Below are 17,622 nucleotides of genomic sequence, written 5' to 3'. Positions count from 1 at the left end.
CATCATAGACTCTGGCTCACTTAAACCATAAGCCAATTAAACTTTCTTTTTGAGTTGACTTGGTCATGGTGTTTTTTGGTGCAAAACAGTCGGAGGATAACTTGTGATGCTGTTTCTTCCTCACTGCCTTGTGTGGGCTCCACTGAGCCATCTCAGGTGGCCTCTTAAGTGCCTTTGAAAAGTTTCTTTTTAGTTTATTTTTTGAAACACTTCTGTGTCTGCAGTCTCATCCTCTTGCCTATTGACAACCACATGGTTCTACTCCCTTTCTTCTCCATGGCTTCTCATGCAGGCTTTATGGGTCTCTACAGTGCTCTTAGAGAAGACAATGCTGTACATTTCTGCTGTTCAGCCTTCTCAGTGCTGCTAGGATCGGCGTCATGGGGCCCTGAAGCAGCTGTTCTTGTCCTACCTATTGTGTCACCCTTGGTCCTTCCCACGTGCAACTGGACAATCTGAAGTCTGACAGAAACACACTTCACTGTTGCACTCCTTTGTAGTAATAGTGACCTCTTTTCTGGCTAGACCTACTCTCCTTCAAGTGGACCTTCTGTAAGCCTACCTTACCAACCCTCTAGAACAAGCATTCCTTCTCAAGAGTTCCCTGCCACATGATCTCTTGCTTTTAGCCTTCACTAAGCTCTGAATAGATGCTGACATGCCTAGCTTGCCAACCACGCTCTAGAAAGTGCTCAGTCAGGGAAGGTACTCAGTGAATATTTGAATTGCTAGATACTGCATGCTTGGCTGTCTCTAGTAAGTTTTTGCGGTTTTTCAGGAAAATAAAGCATGATAGGTCTTAGTGTTATTTCATAGGGATATAAAAATGTTAATCCAGGAGTGCTGTCGTGAGACTGTAATCCCTGCATTTGAGAGGCTGAGCTGTGAATTTGAGGCCAATCTGGGCTACATAGTGAGACTTAGGCCAGTCAGGGCTCTGTAGTCAGATGCTATTTTATTTTAAGTTACATTACATTTTTACTAAGACTGTCAAGAGAAGGCACAAGAAAAACTGAAAAGTTTGTAAGTATGGTGTGATTAAATGCTAAGATTCTTTGATTACTTCACTAGGCAGGATTTGAAACACAATAGGTCTAGTAAGTCTTTTTCCTCCCATAAACAAGAGCACCAAGAGCAACCCCACCCACAAACCACAGGACAATATCACGTGATAGTTTTATTACAGTGCTAATACTCAGGACACCACACAGCACCTTAGTCTTCTAATCTGAGTTTTGGTAACTGGGTTAAAAGTGTTACCAGAGCCTCTTCTCCTTCCCCACACCAGCTCTGAGGAAAGGTACTCAGTGGTAACTAAGCAACGTTAATTTGATTAAACAGTTTATCCTTAATAACCTGAGACATCAGTCCATGGATGGCTTCTATGGTGGTTTTACAGCTGGAAAGAAGAAACACACAGTTACCACCTGAAAGCAGCTTCCAACACCACTCCTCCCCTCACGCTCATCCCAGAATGCCCAATAGTGACTCCATTCTAGTCACTCTCCAAATGACACCATTTTTCCTTGATTTTTTGATGTTCTGCTTTGCCTATTTATTAAACTAGTTCCTTCATAAAAGAGTAACTATGTTAATGTTGATAAATTCATAAGTTAATTTTACTACTCTGACTTTGGGAAAAATTCTGTTTTGAGGGCAACTAAAACTATACATTCATTATGGATCTGTATAGTATTATTCAATAATTACATAATGATTCTTGTAGTATATTAAAAAAAAATTATTCCTGGGGCTGGCAAGATGGCTCAGTTGTGCAAAGGTTCTTGCTACTTGAGTTCGATCCATGGGTGGAAGAAGAACAGATCCCACAAGCTGTCTTGTGCACTCCATAGGCATAGCTGGGAGGTGTACACACACACACACACACACACACACACACACACACACACACACACAGCACATATAAATGTAAAAGAAATTTTAAATTCTGTTATTCCTCAGAATAACCAAAAAACAAAAACAAAAACAAAAAAACAAAAAACCTTAAAGGATTCTGTTTTTTGAAATAACTATAAAGATCCTCTAGAGAGTTGAAAGTCAGGTCATTGGTAAAGGACTTGAGATTTCAGAAACGATAATAAAATGACAAAGCTCCATCAATATTAAAAAGAGTTAACTTTTTATTACAGTAATTCACAGGAAGACGTTTTCTATTTTCATCACTATCCTTCATTGACCTACTGTTTTGTTTTTTTTTTGTTTTTTTAAATAAATGTGAAGAAATCCTCTGAGGAAAAAAACAATAAAATGAATAAGAACCAAACAAAAAAAAAAAAAAAGAAATTCATGTGCCATGCTCAGCACTGAAAAATGAATATAGATAAAACATCTATCTATCTATCTATCTATCTATCTATCTATCTGTCTGTCTGTCTGTCTGTCTGTCTGTCTGTCTGTCTGTCTGTCTGTCTATCTATCTATCTATCTATCTATCTATCTATCTATCTATCTGACATTCTAGTCATAAAGACAGGTAAAGCAAACGTGACTCGCTTGGGCCAGTCTACCTACTGAAAGCCAAGGAGAGGTCTCTTTGTGGTGCTAGGGATGGACGGAGAGCCCTGTGCGTGGCAGGAAGTGCTCAACCATGGAGCTCCATCTCAGCCCCAGAAGTCTTTCTACCAGAAGATGACTCCAGCTGTCAGGATATACTTTATCATCCCTCCACCCTCCTTCCTATGGAATAATCTTTTTCCTCTCCACATTTAAAAAAAAAATGCTCAAAGACGATTTTATTGGACTGTAAGAGAAAAACATAATATAGGTGGAAATCCTGCAAGTGCCAGGAGGAGAGGGAGGAAAGTCATGCGTTTCAAGTTTGGCAAGGCATAGAAACAGATGGCCTACGAAAATAAGGAAAACTTCACCCCGAGTGGAAACGGGCTAGTGGGCCAAATAAAGAGCCTTACAGAACAATGCGCAAGCAGACAGGACTGGGCCAGCTTTCAGCTGTCCAAATGTTCTCTCCTCCTCCTGCCTAAATCATATTGAAACTCAAGTTTTTGTAGCAGTAAATCTTAGTTTTAAACCCATATCAGTGTATGCATCAGAAGGTCACATCTAAATTATCAGAGACCACATCCCAAGGAAATACTTAGGAAGTAAAACATGGGATAATAAAATACTGCAGGAAGAATAATTGTAGCCCAGGGAGTTAAGAATCTGTTCCATGATACTCTGGAATCTGGAATTTGGCAAATTAAAGAAATCTTAATTCAATCTTAATCCCGCAGCCCTTGTAAGCTTCCCCCATCCCAATCCCTGCTAAAGAGATCTAGTCAGAGACCAACTTTCCTTGTACACCTGTGGCTAAACCTATAAAGGGTGATGTGGCATTTTCTATGATATCCTAGATCTGTGAGTTGAACTTTATCTTTTGCTTAATGTCCCTTAAAATTTCAAAGCGTGAATTTAAAATTTACGTATGACTTTTTAAAAGGGCTAAGCAAATAATATTCAGACATTATCCTAAGGTGTACTAAAGTAAACCCTAAGCAATCAGAATCCACCATCGGTAAGTTCCGAGAGAGTTAGGACAGGATCCCTGCATGCATGTCCTTACCTGTCTCTAGTAGCTTTGGCAAGTTTGTCTTCTGACTTGCGGTCATGCGTTTCTAAGCCCAACATGAAACTGCCCCGCCCCAGCTGGGCTTCCGACTGCTCTAACTTCTCAGACAAATCGAACACCTGGCCCGTGGTATAGTCTGCATTCTGTGGAGAAAGGAGGACTGTGTCATTGTACTACACAAGGTTACCAAAAAAAGAAAAATTCCGATTTCTTCCACAGCTAAGACTGCTTTCAGGGACATATATGAGTTTCAGTACATATACAACAAGTACTCCACTACAGTTATGTTTTGAGATAGGATCTTGCTAGTTTCCCAACTTGGTCCTACTCTCCTGCATAGCTGGAACTACAGGTATACATCCATTTTGTACACATATGCACACACACACGTTTTTGAGACAGGGTCTCACTATGTAGTCCTAGTTGGCCTGGAGCTTGCTATATAAGCCAGGCTGGCCTTGATCTCAGAGAGATCTGCCTGTCTCTTGCCTTCTGAGTGCTGGGAATAAAGGCATGTGCTATCATGTCTGGCTAAAAAATGCATGGATTCTTATGTAAATTAACATCTTATTTATAACTAACACCAATGTACAGATGGAATGGATAGACAGTGAAGAAGTTAAGTCACAGCTGTAAAAACTGTTCCTAAATATATTAATTCAATTGTAGATCTTTAAAAAGTAATTTCAAGATTGAATGTGGAATTCTCTCCTTTGATTAAGTATTTGCTACCATGAAGGCTTTGAGGAATGCCCATGTGAGGGAAGGTTCTGGCCCTGCTGCAGGTGAGCTGGGAAGCCTGGACGATGCCTCTGCAACCCCTTCTGCAAACAGAAGAGGGCAGCAGCAGTCATTTCCACCTTAGAGCTATTCTGAAAATGAAATAAGCAATACGTCTGAAGCTCTTAGGACTGTCCAGGACACCTTATAAAGGCTTAATAATGACTGAGCTTTGTGACTGTGCTTGTTAAGAGTACTAATCTATGTGTTTATACCTACATTTGAGTAATCTATTATGCATACACTTTGCTTGAATATTACATAGATATTATACAAACTAAAAAATAGTATAGGTTTCATGCATACGTTAACAGCCTATCTCCCTATATATCTGTGTAAAGTGTGGCACTGGGGCTTGAGTCTATAGTCTTGTAAAAGCACATTCCATTACCAAATTGAATCCCCAGGCTTAACAACACTTATTTGTTTTGAGACAAAGTATCAAATAGCTGATGCTCTAACTCACTAAGTAGCTGTAATAGATTACAAGTGTATACTCCCATGTCTTGCTAATTGTAATATTTTTAAAAAAGGTTGTCTTTTAGTTTTAGTCTAAAAACAAACAAACAAAAAAACAAACAAAAAACCCCCCAACAACATTGTGTGGGTGGTACATGCCTATAATCTTTGAAATGCAGACACAAGGAGACAAGTTGTGATCTTAAACATTTCTTTTGAGACAGGGCTTTTCTGTGTAGCCTTGGCTGTCCTGGAACTAGGCTGGCAGTGTCTTCCCCAGTGCTGGGATTAAAGGCATGTGCTGCTACTACCACCTGACTACAATTTTTATTTTTTTTTACTTAGAAACATTTTAATTGCATTTGTTTATTTATTCTCTCTGTGTGTTTGTGTGTATGCAGGTGGCACAGCATACATGTAGTCAGAGGAAAATCTGCAGGAGTCTAGTCTCTCATCCCACCAAATGGGTTCTAAGGATGCCATGTCACCAAACTTTGTGGTCAGTGCCATAACTTTCTGAGCCATCTGTTCTGTAGATTTGTATAGCTCCAGCAACTGTCAGTGTAATCAGGCAGTCTCAGCTATAGTGGATTCTGGGCCACTCACGGCTACACATAAGGCAATGCTTCGTCTCAGTCTGGTGAGGAAGCTCAGCTGGTGAGCTTTGAGACTTGTCCCAACTCCTGCTGTCATAGGCCCAAGTAGGCCCTCTGCCTGCTTCTATTGCTGTTGTCCTAGTGTCCTCTTTTCTCGCCACCAGGTGTCACTTCTGACTGCGGATATACTTGTCTTCAAGTCAATATCCACTTCACAGTGCTTGGCACACGGGATACATGCTTGCTGTTATGACTGTTCTCCTTTATTTGTGTTTAAAACAAGGTGGTCCCATGTGGCCCAGGCTGGCTTCATTCTTACTATGTCTTAAGGAAGACCCGGAACTCCTAATTCTCTTGACTAAACCTCCCAAGTTCCAAAGCCCGGCATTACAGACACGGGCCCAACTTGCTCTTTTTAATGCTGCTACTTCTAATAAGTAGAACACAAACCGTGCCAAAGTTATGTTTATGACATGAATAGGCTCAAGTGAGTCTTTCCAACAATATAATGCTCCAAACAAGACACTAGCAATCATTATCAAGGCAGGCACTTTCAGCTGTAGTGTACCCTAGTGCTACATCTAGTGCCACTGTCGCCACTTTAGACCATGGACAGAAAGGCCCAGCCACTATGGCTGGATGTGATGGCACATGCCTAACCCCAGCACTCAGAGGGTGGAGACAGAACTTCAGGGCCATTCCTGGCTATGAAGCAAACTATAAGGCTAGTCTGGAGCAGAGGGGACAAACCACATTCTGAAGGTCACCAAGGACTAGCAATAGTCTCAGATTTGTTTTCAAACCCCATTTATTTCAAATTATACTTTATTACATGAAGTAGTCTTTTTTATCAGAAAGTAAAAACAATAAAACCACTAAGTTCTAAACATATAACTATTAAATATATATCCATTATTATTAATAATATTAGATTTTAATGCATTGGAAACTATTGAGTTAATGTTTTTCTTTGTCTGGGATTTGTAATGATCTTCAGATTTCTTTCAGGACCTTCTTCTACATCTTAATCCCTGTGTTCCTGAAACTGCTGCTTCTATTCTAGCCCAGCAGCGTGCCCCTCGCCTTGGCCTAGTCACTCATCATTCTGAAGCCGTGGCCCACAGCACGTCTTAAGGATGAGCATGCAAGCCAAGCGAAGCCTATCAGACACAGCAGGCACTGCCTGAGGCCGTGCAGGGTGTGTGCTGTTTCTGTCTGCTCAACACTGAGATGCGATGCTCCAGAGGCCATCTGCTTTCAGGTGCAGCCAGAATGTGGACCACGCAGAGCTCAGAGACAGCTGTGACTTCACAACATCTCCTGAATGAGAACCTAGTCTTGCTCGAGGAACATTTCGGTTTCCTTTGTTTGGTATCCTGTCATTTCTAACTAGACCGGTGTTTCTCAGCTTGCCTGATACTGTGAACCTTGAATACAGGTCTTCATATTGTGATGAAATTGCTCCCCCCAATAAATTATCTTGTTGCTACTTCATAACTGTAATGTTGCTATTGTCATGAATTGTAATGTAAATATCTGATATGATTTCTGCGAGGGTCTCGACCCACTGGGCTAGAGTATTACGTGTCAGAGACCTACCTGTTATCTGAGGCAACAAAAACTGTATTCTTGTTTCTTCCCCTATGAACCTCTTCAAAGCACAAGCAGCTCTCCCCCATCTGGACTGCCTAGCATCCTCATCTAGCTTGGGTCAGAAACCTGCTCCAGCCTTGAAATTATGCCTTTCTGTGAAATGAGTTTCAAATATAAAACAGTTTTGTAGCCTGGCTACAAATGAAATTAGTAAGGTGTGATAGCACTTGCCTGTGATCCTAACACTCAAGCCCCTGAAGCCAGGGGCTGGTAAGATGGCTCAGTGTGTGTGAAGGAGCTTCTGCGAAGCCTGACAACCTGAGTGATCACTGGGGTCTATGCACAGGAGAGAACTGACACAGCTGGGCTGGCCTCTGGCCTTCAATGTTTGAGTTGACCATGCGTCAACGTGGGCTTCAGAGGAAAACAAAATTCAAGTGAAGTAGGTGCAGTACTTACAGTAAGCAAGCTAGAGGAACTCAGGGTATTCACCCAGTACTTATTCCACAAAAGCTCAAGTAGTTTACGATCCAAAGAGGATTTGAAATATGAGACTTCTAAGGCATAATATCTACAAAACAAGAGCACATATTTGGCAGGTAAAAAAAAAATGCAGTTATATTAGATAGAAGTTTTCCCTACATTTAAGCAAAATTATATTTTATAGTCATATAGTTGAACAGCTAAATATAGTGTTTCTTTTGTCTTCAAGTGGTATGACTCTAAAACTGTCTACTAGACTTCCTTGCTTTATATACCTATTTTTTTCCTTTTGTAGTGCTCCAAAATTTCTAAGAGGCTAGTAGCAATTGGAATTCCTAAGTGACACGTGATTACCGAGCTGTTACTGAACTCACCAGTTCTGACAACAGGCTGAACTAAACGGGCTGCCTGACGGCAGCTCTAGGTCTTTCAGCATTTGTGAAAATTCTAGAAATGAGACACACGGATCTCCCACTTCTTACTTTTTCTAGTGAGGCCTGTGTGCTTTTTAAAAAGCACACCTTAGAGTAGTTCTGAAGGGGCCTAGAAGAATTCCTACTGCTTTGAAAGGTAGTAATTTAGTTAAACATCTGAAAAACCTATTATTACTACTGAAAGACAATCTTGGCTGGCCTAGAACTCACTGCATAGACCAGGCTGGCCTTGAACATACAGAGACCGCCTACTTCTGTCTCCCAAATGCTGGGATTAAAGGTTGTGTAACTGTGACAGACCTTATTTTTTTTAAGTAATAAATATTTAAATATTTTAGCTGATTATAAACCAATGGATATAAGGAAGCACAAGAACATTCCTTGCTCTGAAAAACGAATCATTCAGATCAAAGTTAAATATGATAAAAAATACTCAATAATAGTGACTGATACTACAGTGTACATAAAAGAGCTATCCACCCCTATTTTAGAGATAACAAGTTTTTTTTTTTTTAAAGATTTAATTATTTATATGGGTATACTGTAGCTGTCTTCAGACATACCAGAAAAGGGTACTAGATCCCATTACAGATGGTTGTGAGCCACCATGTGGTTGCTGGAGATTGAACTCAGGACCTCTGATAGAACAGTCAGTGCTCTTAACTGCTGAGCCATTTCTCCAGCCTAATAACAAGTTCTTTAGAGTAGAACTCAACTGGTCATTTAGAGCTCGAGCTATCTGAGAAGCCCCAATGCAATGCTTGTGAAAGTCTTTAATGGGCTGCTGAGGTGGCTGGGTCAGTAATAGCATTTGCTGTGCAAAATCTGGAAACCTGAGATGGACCTCTGTATCCCAAGTAAAGACATAAAAGTAGAAAGAGAGAATGGATCCCACAGAAGTTGTCCTGTTGTCTCTCTTCATACCTGTGCCATGCCATACACACACATATAAAAGTACATCTGTTTGGCTGGATAATTAGTAAGAGTAGAGTTATGTAGGGAAAACCCAGAAAGCTATGTTGTGATCTCATTTGTGGAAAACATTCATTTAATTAAAAGCTACGAAGTTTCCTTTATCCTCTGGTTTCTTGGGACCCATAGAAGGTATCTGTGCAGAGCAGTGATACAGGAGAGGGGAGTTTCTGAAATCTGGCTGTGGCAGTACATCTGGGTGTTAAGAGAAACTGAGGATTGGTACTCAGAAAGGAAAGCCCATGGAGCAGGTAGACAGGAAGAGAAAAAGGCTCAGACGCTGAGGCCACGTCCCTCAGGTCAAGTCGAAGGTAAAGAAAGGTGGGCACACTGTGGTTCCTCATCAAGGTCCAGCAGTGAGGATAAGAAGTTGACTTTAGGGGCTGGAGAGGTGGCTCAGGGGTTGAGAACACTGGCTGCTCTTCCAGAGGGCCCAGGTTTAATTCCCAGCACCCAGCATGGAGGCTCACACTTGCTTGTAACTCCAGTTCCAGGGCATCCAACACCCGCGTGCGTGCACGACACACACACACACAGGCAAAAACAATGTGCATGGAGTAAAAATAAATAAATGCTTTAAAAAATGTTGGCATCAGAACGAAGTGAAGGCCTTTGAAGGTGAAGACACCTGTTGTGCACGTCAAGCCACGTGGCGGTGGCTCACACCCTTAATCCTGCACCTGGGACGCAGATGGATCTCTGAGGTTGAGCCTCCCTTGTCTACAGAGTGTGTTCCAGGACAGACAGGACTGCAAAGAAACCCAGGCTCAAAAAAAGAAGAGACACAGGTGAGGACAAGAGGTGCATTTCTATAAGCATCGTCTTTACCGCTAGTTCTTTACCTATGTTCTGATTTACTGTGTGCTCAATGCACAAGGAAGTAGAGAGGTCGGTCTAATGAGTGCTGCCCTGTGGATCTGGCGTCCTCCAAAGGCCAAGTGTTGAGCACTTGAGCCACAGAGACAATGGAGGTGGGCCAAACTTTAGGCAGTGGGAGCCAGTGGAAGAAGTGAGGTGTTTGTGCACACCAGCTTCCTTAAAGCCTCTTTACCTGGCTCCACTTCCCAGACACCATCCAGTGCCTTCCGCTTTAACACGCTCTCACCGTGATGTAGAATTAGAAACAACTGGACCAAAACTGACTGAAGACTGAAACCTGAAAGTGAAGAAATAAAACTTCCCTTCTCGGAAGTGATCCCAGGTGTTTTGTCACAGACATGGAAAGCTAACAGAAGCTTCGCAGCAGGTCAGAGCAGAGTCGGCTCTGTGGGGAAAGGCACGCTCCGAGACCCACAGGATGAGAAAAAGGAACTGACCGTGGTAAATGAGCTCTAGGACTTGAAGTGAAAACGTCAGCTTTAGAAGTGAAAGGTTAATGCAGCCAGCGTGCGAGATTCTACAGTTCTGACATTAAAGAAATCATGCTTCTACTTTGTTAGTGATTTTGTTTATACAGAATTCTGTTGGAATACATCTTTATTATGCATGAAGGCCTGACAGTGCTACAGGTTCATTTCATTTAACTTGAGTATTAATAAAGCTAAGACTCATAAATAAGGTGCTGTGTGTGGCAGCACTCAGAAGGTAGAAAACTCAGTTGAAGAGCAGCCCTTCTACATGAACACCTGTCTTAAGACAACAACAGGCAGGCAGGTATGTGGGTATGGTAGTACGCCCCTTTAACTCAGGCAGGTATGTGGGTAAGGTAGCACACTCCTCTAACTCAGGCTGGTATGTGGGTATGCTGGCACACCCCTCTAACTCAGGCTGGTATGTGGGTATGCTGGCACACCCCTCTAACTCAGGCGGTATGTGGGTAAGGTGGCACGCCCCTCTAACTCAGGCAGGTAAGTGGGTATGCTGACACGCCCCTTTAATTCTAGCCCTCAGGAGGCAGAGGCAGGCAGATCTCTGGGAGTGAGAGCCAGCATGGTCTACAGAGTGAGTTCCAGGGCTGGAGAGACCCTGACTCAAAAAGCTAAAACCAAACCAAACCAACCAAAACCCTGGAAGGTGAGGAGATGTAGGTTAGTAATGGGGTGCTACAGCATGCACAAGGTTCTGGGCTCAAAGCCTGGCACTCACTACAAGGTCAAACAAAACAAAACATCTGTAGTTTATTTTTATCTACGTCTAACTACTTAACACATCGAAGATCCTCCTGCTGAAGACCTTACAAGGTTGGTCACAGGAGTCAGTGGTTTGAGTTAGAATGGCCCCATAGTTCATGTATTTGAATACTTAGTCCCTAGTTGGTGGGCCAGCTTGGAAAGGATTAGAAGGCGAGGCATTGTTGGAGAAGGTGTGTCACTGACAGTGGGTGTTATGTCCAAAAAGTCCCACTATTTAGCTAGTGAATCCCCTCTCTCCCTCTGCCTTTGTCTCGTTGCTCAGACACAGCTCCCAGCTGCTCCTCTAGCCCCCTGTCTGCTGCTGCTCTGCTCTCCACCTTGATCGCCATGGACTAATTCTCCGGAACTATGAGCCACAGATGAAATGCTTTCTCTTATAAGCTGACTGAGTTGTGGTGTTTTTTTCATGGCAATAGAAAAGTAACTAAATCGTACATTACTTGGGAATGGCAGGCAGACAAACACTCTGCTGAAGTGGAAGGTTGAGTCTGCATCCCTTGACATTTCCAAAACCCTCTACTTCACTCTGCTGCTGTGCCACAGCTGGAGGCCTAACAACTGTTCAATTACTTACTGTTTGCAGTGCACACCAAAATCTTCTATTTTATTAAGTGGGATAGTCTGGTACTCAGAAGGTCCTTCATCAGGAGGTTTGTAGCCCTAAACCAAAACAAAGAAAACAGAACACTAAAAATTACAAAAAGCAAAGTTTTCTCTGCAGCTTCTCATGTATGGGCGCAAATTCAGGAGAGCCAAGCAGTAAGCACCACTATTTTAGTAACAGCTGGGCCCACTGGGCCTATGTGATTTTCAGTCCTGGGGAGGCAGAGACAAAAGGACTGCCAGTGCTGTGTGGCTGTGCAAATATCCAGTGCTGACTACAGGCTCCTTTCAGGAAAGGAAATGAATTTAGCTTGTTTCTCTGGTACTTGTCAAGTTGCCACCAGCACACAAATGTTTCTTGGTAAATAAAACCCTATGTTTGGCAAGATTAATAGATAACATAAATGTTATCATTTGATATGACCTATAGCAGTTTGCAATTTTGTATTTAAAAGTTCTTCTACACTAGAAAAGATATTACACAGGTACAGCTCAAGGGTAGAGTACGCGCCTAGTACACTGAAAAAAATGAAAGAAAGAAAGAAAAAAAAGAAAGAAAAAGAGGGAAAAAAGCTTGTGTATAAATGTGAGAAGGTAAATTTGGATCCCAGAACCCACACAACGCAGGCCTGGTTCGTGCCCAGCTGCATATCCAGCTGTCTATGGGCAGAGAAGTGGAGACGGACTCCACAGATGCTGGCTCGCTTGTACCCAGTGAAAAGTAAAGATCCGGTTTCAACCAAGGTGGAAGCAGAGGACCGACTCCCGGGTCTCTCCTGACCCGTAGACCAGTGCCTGTACTCATAAACACAAACACACACCCCTGAGATGACACACTTGTGATCCTAGTACTTCAGACGTAAGTAAACTCAAGGCTAATCTTGACTACACGAGATTGCCCCTTCTTAGCCCCTCCATCCAAATTACCTTTGGATATGTCCTAAAGGCTCCAAGGTTCACTTTTCCTGCAGATATTGTTCTGGTTGGGTCAATCTACAAGAGGCAAATGGTCAGCATAAGCCATATGCTTCACTGAGTCAACATCAGAAACAGAAAACAAACAAATATAGCACCACATACATGTCCAATGATCTAGCAAACTATCTGAAAATAACCAAAATAATTAGAGAAGGTAAGTGAAATAGGAATCCTTCAGTTACATTATTGATTAGACTTAAGTTATATCACTAAAGAATATTTGTTTAGTATTATTGAAGCTGTGCATGCTACTTGGCAAGACCATGTCTTTAAAACAAACAAATGAATTAATGGAGAAACTACCCTCCTATACCTGCCCCCTTTAATAGATGAACGACAGTTTGTTTCCTCCTAAAAATTTCAGATTGCATTTAAAACACTCTGGATATAAAGGAAGACAGATTCCAGCCATTTCTGCTTCTCCAATTCAGTCACCCCTGATTAAATGCCTATGGGACAGAGTGCGGGGCACAGCAAGGTTAAGACTCCCTAGGTAGACTTATACCAGAGCTCCATTTTTTACCAGGCTGTTTTAGTTTTCCAGTATTCTTTCTTTAGCAAATCTTCTTGAAGAACTTAATAGTAGCATCTGTGTAAAAATCTATGCATAGATACGCATGTCTGTAACCTTAGCATTGTATAGAAGGAAAGCAAAGAGGAAAGTCTGTGAGCTGGCCAGGCAGCCTAGCCAAAACAATGTCTCCATTTAGTACTTACCACCACCGCTACAAATGGTTCCTGAAACTGCTGGTTAAGCATCTGTGTACTAACATCAATCCCGGAGAGCCAGCAGCCATAACCAGGGTGGCTATGATACCAACCAATTGCATTCTCAAGGCGGCCAACCTAACACATCAAAGAAAGCAAGCTTGCTTGAGGTATGGTTTAATCTCAGATACTGTCATTTACAGGTTTTACGTAGAACTGTGGTCCAATAACAGTGTGCAACATATGCTGCTTTGAAGTTAAGGAATTTCTGAACAGATACTACATGTGCACAGTGTGAAGCTATCAAGGTACAAGAACAAGGACATCCAGTCTCCTTCTCTTTCTTTTCCCTCCCGCATTTCTCAGCCCAGACATTTTCACTCTAACATCTTATAGACCCTCACAGATACTCTGTAGAGTAGCAGACGCATCTGCACAGAGCTGCATAGCACATGCGATACTTCTTCTTTTAAATTGAACAAACAATTTTGGAGCTTGTTCCGCGTAGATAAAGACATAGTTAGCTTTTATTTTATTGTATTTTATTTTATTGTATGTTTAAAAGTCAGCCTAGATAGTTCATTATAGTCCATTAATAGATATACTCTACTCAGGAGTAGTTAATTCCTAAACTTGTTGTTGTTCTTGTTTTTTTCTTTCTCTGAGGGGTACTGGAGATACTGAGCTCAGGGCTTATGAATACCAAGCATGAGCTCTATCACCAACTTACATTCCTTTTTTTAAAAAACACAACTGAGAGTGAAAATGAAAATGTATAACCCCCCCCCAACCTAATATTATAAATTTCACAAGACTTTTAAAATTTCACATAAAAACTGTTCAATTTAAAATACGGACTTTGCCGGGCGGTGGTGGCGCACGCCTGTAATCCCAGCACTCTGGGAGGCAGAGGCAGAGGTAGGTAGATTTCTGAGTTCGAGGCCAGCCTGGTCTACAGAGTGAGTTCCAGGACAGCCAGGGCTATACAGAGAAACCCTGTCTGGAAAAAACCAAATCCAAAATATGGAATTTAATGTGAAAAGGACAGTTTTAAGTTCAGAAACCCAGGCATCATCTTGAGACTCTCTGAGGTCTTTAAATTTAAGAGAGAACCTTCTTACCTGTTTGGCATTTTCTATGTACGCAGCCATATACTCATAGGCTGCAGCCTGAGCATTGACTCGGGTTTCGGTGCCCTCTACAGGCAAGGCGAAGCTGTCCATGATGATCATGGTCTCACCATCGACCTTCCCGAGCATCAAACCCATCACTTCCAAGTTGCCTCCTGATCTGGCGTGCATCACCATTTTCAGTAGAGCCAATGCTGATATTTTGCAGTATTTAAAGTAGTGGTGACTACAAAACAAAATCACACTGTGATTAAGGTTTTTATTTAATGTACGATTTCAGAAGACAGTTTCTGTGAAAATAAATAAGTTCTGAAGGGACTGATAGTGATGGGAGTGTGGAACGTGGGAGGAAAAAGAAGGCAGCAAGCACGAGGTGCTTGGAAAGAACATCTCACAGGGCATCGGCTCAGCCACTTGGGTAAAGTCTGAAATAAATTTTAATATTCTGTGGAAGTGAGGGAATAATGATCAACTCCATAGGTCTTTTTTCTCAACCAACATGGAATTATTATACCTGATTACCTTCCTAGGCCTAATTTTCTGACATTAATTTATTGAGTAATTAATTAAATTATTTATTTATTATCTGTGGTACACGTTTATTACTGTGCCAATGTCATCTCCACATGGCAGATGGCATGTGGAGGTGACAGGGGCTGTCACAGGTCTTTTTCTACCTTCTGTTTTAAGACTGGGTTTTTCTGTATAGCCCTGGCTGTCCAGGAGACCAGGCTGTCCTTGGAACTTGATCACCTACATCTGCTGAGATTAAATGTGGGTGTCACCATGCCCAGCTCATTTCCCTCTATGTTATTACTTCAGTCGCTCGTGACAGAGCCTCTTACTGAAAGTTTACTGCTCTGGTGAGGCTGGCTGACCAGGTTACAGCCCTTCTTCTCTCTGCTTTCCTTCCATACAATGCTAAAAGATTACAGACACACATATCCACACATGGATTTTTACATAGATGCTGGGGATCTGAACTCAGGTCTGCATGCTTGATTGCAAGTATTCTTAAACACTGAGCCAGAGGACTTTTTTTTCTACAAGTGTGCCCTCTGAAATCGGTCTTTTTAGTTCTAAACCTTACACTGACATTCCCTAACTGAGACAGAAGGGCCACTTAATGTCTATGCCAGGTCCCTTATCTATAAATAGGTATTTCTCCTATTAGTGTGGGAAGTAAGTGCTTAGTTTAAGACACATTAAAATCTAAGGTACTGTTACCAGCCTTATATAACCTGCTTTTTAAGATAGTCTCAAAAAAAAGTGTGTTAGCTTGTGGCTTCCTTCTGATAGCATACTGAAAGTAGATCTAGTATCCTTCCTTCTGTGACTAACCATCATATGTGATTAAACTCTTGAACAACATTTCAAAATTCCTGATATACCCTGCATGCTAGAATAAACGTTAAGTACAACCATAGATGGTAAAGAAGTCATGAATTCACATCCATCTAAAACGTGCAGCTTGCTTTAGGAAGAGCCAAGTGATCTGTGCGGGTCACTCAGCGATGTCACGGCCTGTTGGATGCAAGCAACCAAGTAGAGGTTCCAGCGTTTGTTAGATTTCAACCACAAGCTCAAAGTTACTTAGACATCAAGATATAAATTTAAAAACTGGCTCCTCCATCTACTTGGGAAAAAGAAAAAACAACCACTACTATGCTCTTATTACACATGGTTCATTCGGAACCTTTAAATAAATTACCTTATCTAATCTTCATGACATCATTAATAGCTATGTTTAACCTTTATCTTATAGATGGGCTATATACTTACATATATAATAAATAAATCTTTAAAAAAAAAATGACACTAAAGTTTTCAGGCCAGTGCCAGGCCCACAGCAAGAACTCAATAAATCCTGAAAATAGAATACTGACAGTTAAAGCCAGCTTTGCCAACAAACAAAACACCTGGAAACAGCAAGTTTACATAGCATCCTTTTGTAATTTTTTTCCTTCACTCTCCTTAACACAATTTTCTCTAAAGAATCTTTGAGTTCTTTAGAAATGATTGACTTGTCGTCAATCCCAAAGATACATGGATTCGGCTAGAGGACAAATAGCCTCTAGGCTCTATTTTATAATTCCTGGCTTGCGTGAATTGTTGTAGTCGTATTTAGGGAGCCGGTAAGAGGATTTAGTTTGTCTCTAAAATATTAGTAACAGGAGGAAAAAGTGCTAAAAAAAAAAAATCATCCCAAGAGCTCATGGAGTTTTTTTCTTTAAAGGTCAATGCCCTGCTCATTTGATTTCAAAAACAGCCACGCTCTTCAGTTTGGGATCTATTGAAGGCTGCAACAAAACTGCATGTAGCCACCAGGTTCAAGGCAGAGTGAGTGAGATTTACGAAAATAATTTTGTTGAGGGTCGCACCCTACGTCAGCCCTTTATACCCCCCGGAGGCAAGAAACTTTCTAAAAGGGGAATCGAAGCAGGCCCTAGAGGATCAGGCAGACTACCACCACTGTGGCCAGCCTTCTGTCGACGCCCTTCGGAAAGCCAAGCTCTCCCCACCCTCATCTCCCACCCCTCGCGGGTCTCTCACAGTCCCGCCACCCCTCCCCTCCCCTCCCCTGCATCTCGCCAGGGACCTCCTCACTCCTTAGTCCAGGGTTTCGCCGCCAGGATTTCTTGTTGTTGTTTTTTGTCATATTTGTAGATTTCATCGATACTCTGCGCTTCCTGCATGTTGTTGGCCAATTCCCAGGTTTTCTGGGCCATACCACTCCCGGAAGCTGCCATGGCCGAGGGACCGGAGAAGCTGTCGCCTCCACAACCAAGATGCAACTTTATTCTACTGGGCCTCTGCGTGCGGGCTTTGCACCTTCCCCACCACGGGTGCACACTCACTAGACTCTCAAGGCAGCCATGACACTTGAGACCGGAGGTGACGTTGGTCCAGACCATTCGCGCGTCGGGGCGCGGCGGCGGCGCAGCGACATAGAAAACACTTCCGTAGGGTCGGCTCGGCTCGCCTAACAATAGTCTTGCGGATGAAACGAGAACATGCTGGCTCGGAGATCCGTACGTGCGAACGGGGAGGGCCGCAAAGGCTCGGTGCGGGAATGGTACAGCCTTTCGCGCCGGAAGGCGGGCTTGCCGACCTGCCAGGAAGGAGGCGGCCGTCTCGGCGCATACTGCGCAGGCTCCGACTCCG

The 17,622-nt window shown here is 42.4% G+C and overlaps 2 protein-coding genes across 4 annotated transcripts in view; one reads left to right on the top strand and one right to left on the bottom strand.

Annotated features, from left to right (window-relative positions):
• Positions 1-1,164: 1,164 nt before the first annotated feature.
• On the bottom strand, positions 1,165-17,462 carry Cops5 (COP9 signalosome subunit 5). 3 transcript variants are annotated; one of them, XM_052175970.1, is made up of 8 exons: positions 17,065-17,462; positions 14,449-14,683; positions 13,337-13,465; positions 12,569-12,634; positions 11,613-11,698; positions 7,477-7,588; positions 3,584-3,732; positions 1,165-1,399 (listed from the first exon to the last, which is right to left on the bottom strand). In XM_052175970.1, exons 1-8 carry the CDS (start codon positions 17,370-17,372, stop codon positions 1,315-1,317), a joined length of 1,170 nt encoding a protein of 389 aa, XP_052031930.1. In that variant the 5' UTR covers positions 17,373-17,462; the 3' UTR covers positions 1,165-1,314. The 3 variants fall into 3 exon arrangements, with proteins under 3 accessions (XP_052031930.1, XP_052031931.1, XP_052031933.1); XM_052175971.1 differs by having other exon boundaries at positions 14,449-14,701; positions 17,316-17,441; XM_052175973.1 differs by having other exon boundaries at positions 17,316-17,441.
• Positions 17,414-17,622, top strand: part of Cspp1 (centrosome and spindle pole associated protein 1) — a 96,740-nt gene continuing 96,531 nt past the window's right edge. The window contains exon 1 of the mRNA XM_052175963.1: positions 17,414-17,489. The gene's annotated coding sequence lies outside the window, so the exon portion shown is untranslated. The remainder of the gene's footprint in view (positions 17,490-17,622) is intronic.

The sequence above is a fragment of the Apodemus sylvaticus genome, chromosome 3, assembly GCF_947179515.1.
Source record: "Apodemus sylvaticus chromosome 3, mApoSyl1.1, whole genome shotgun sequence".
Lineage (NCBI taxonomy): Eukaryota > Metazoa > Chordata > Mammalia > Rodentia > Muridae > Apodemus > Apodemus sylvaticus.
Note: the sequence above shows the minus strand (reverse complement) of the source record. Positions and strands in the feature narration are given on the sequence as shown.

Bases quoted from the DNA above. Each gene is read 5' to 3' on its own strand.
- Cops5 (XM_052175970.1), bottom strand. From the start codon at position 17,372: ATGGTCTGGACCAACGTCACCTCCGGTCTCAAGTGTCATGGCTGCCTT. The intron at 7,589-11,612 runs GTAAGTAATTGA...CTTGTTTTGTAG, and splicing joins TTTGGTGTGCACTGCAAACA to ATATTATGCCTTAGAAGTCT. The intron at 3,733-7,476 runs GTAAGTACTGCA...CTTTCTCCACAG, and splicing joins GTTCCTCTAGCTTGCTTACT to AATGCAGACTATACCACGGG.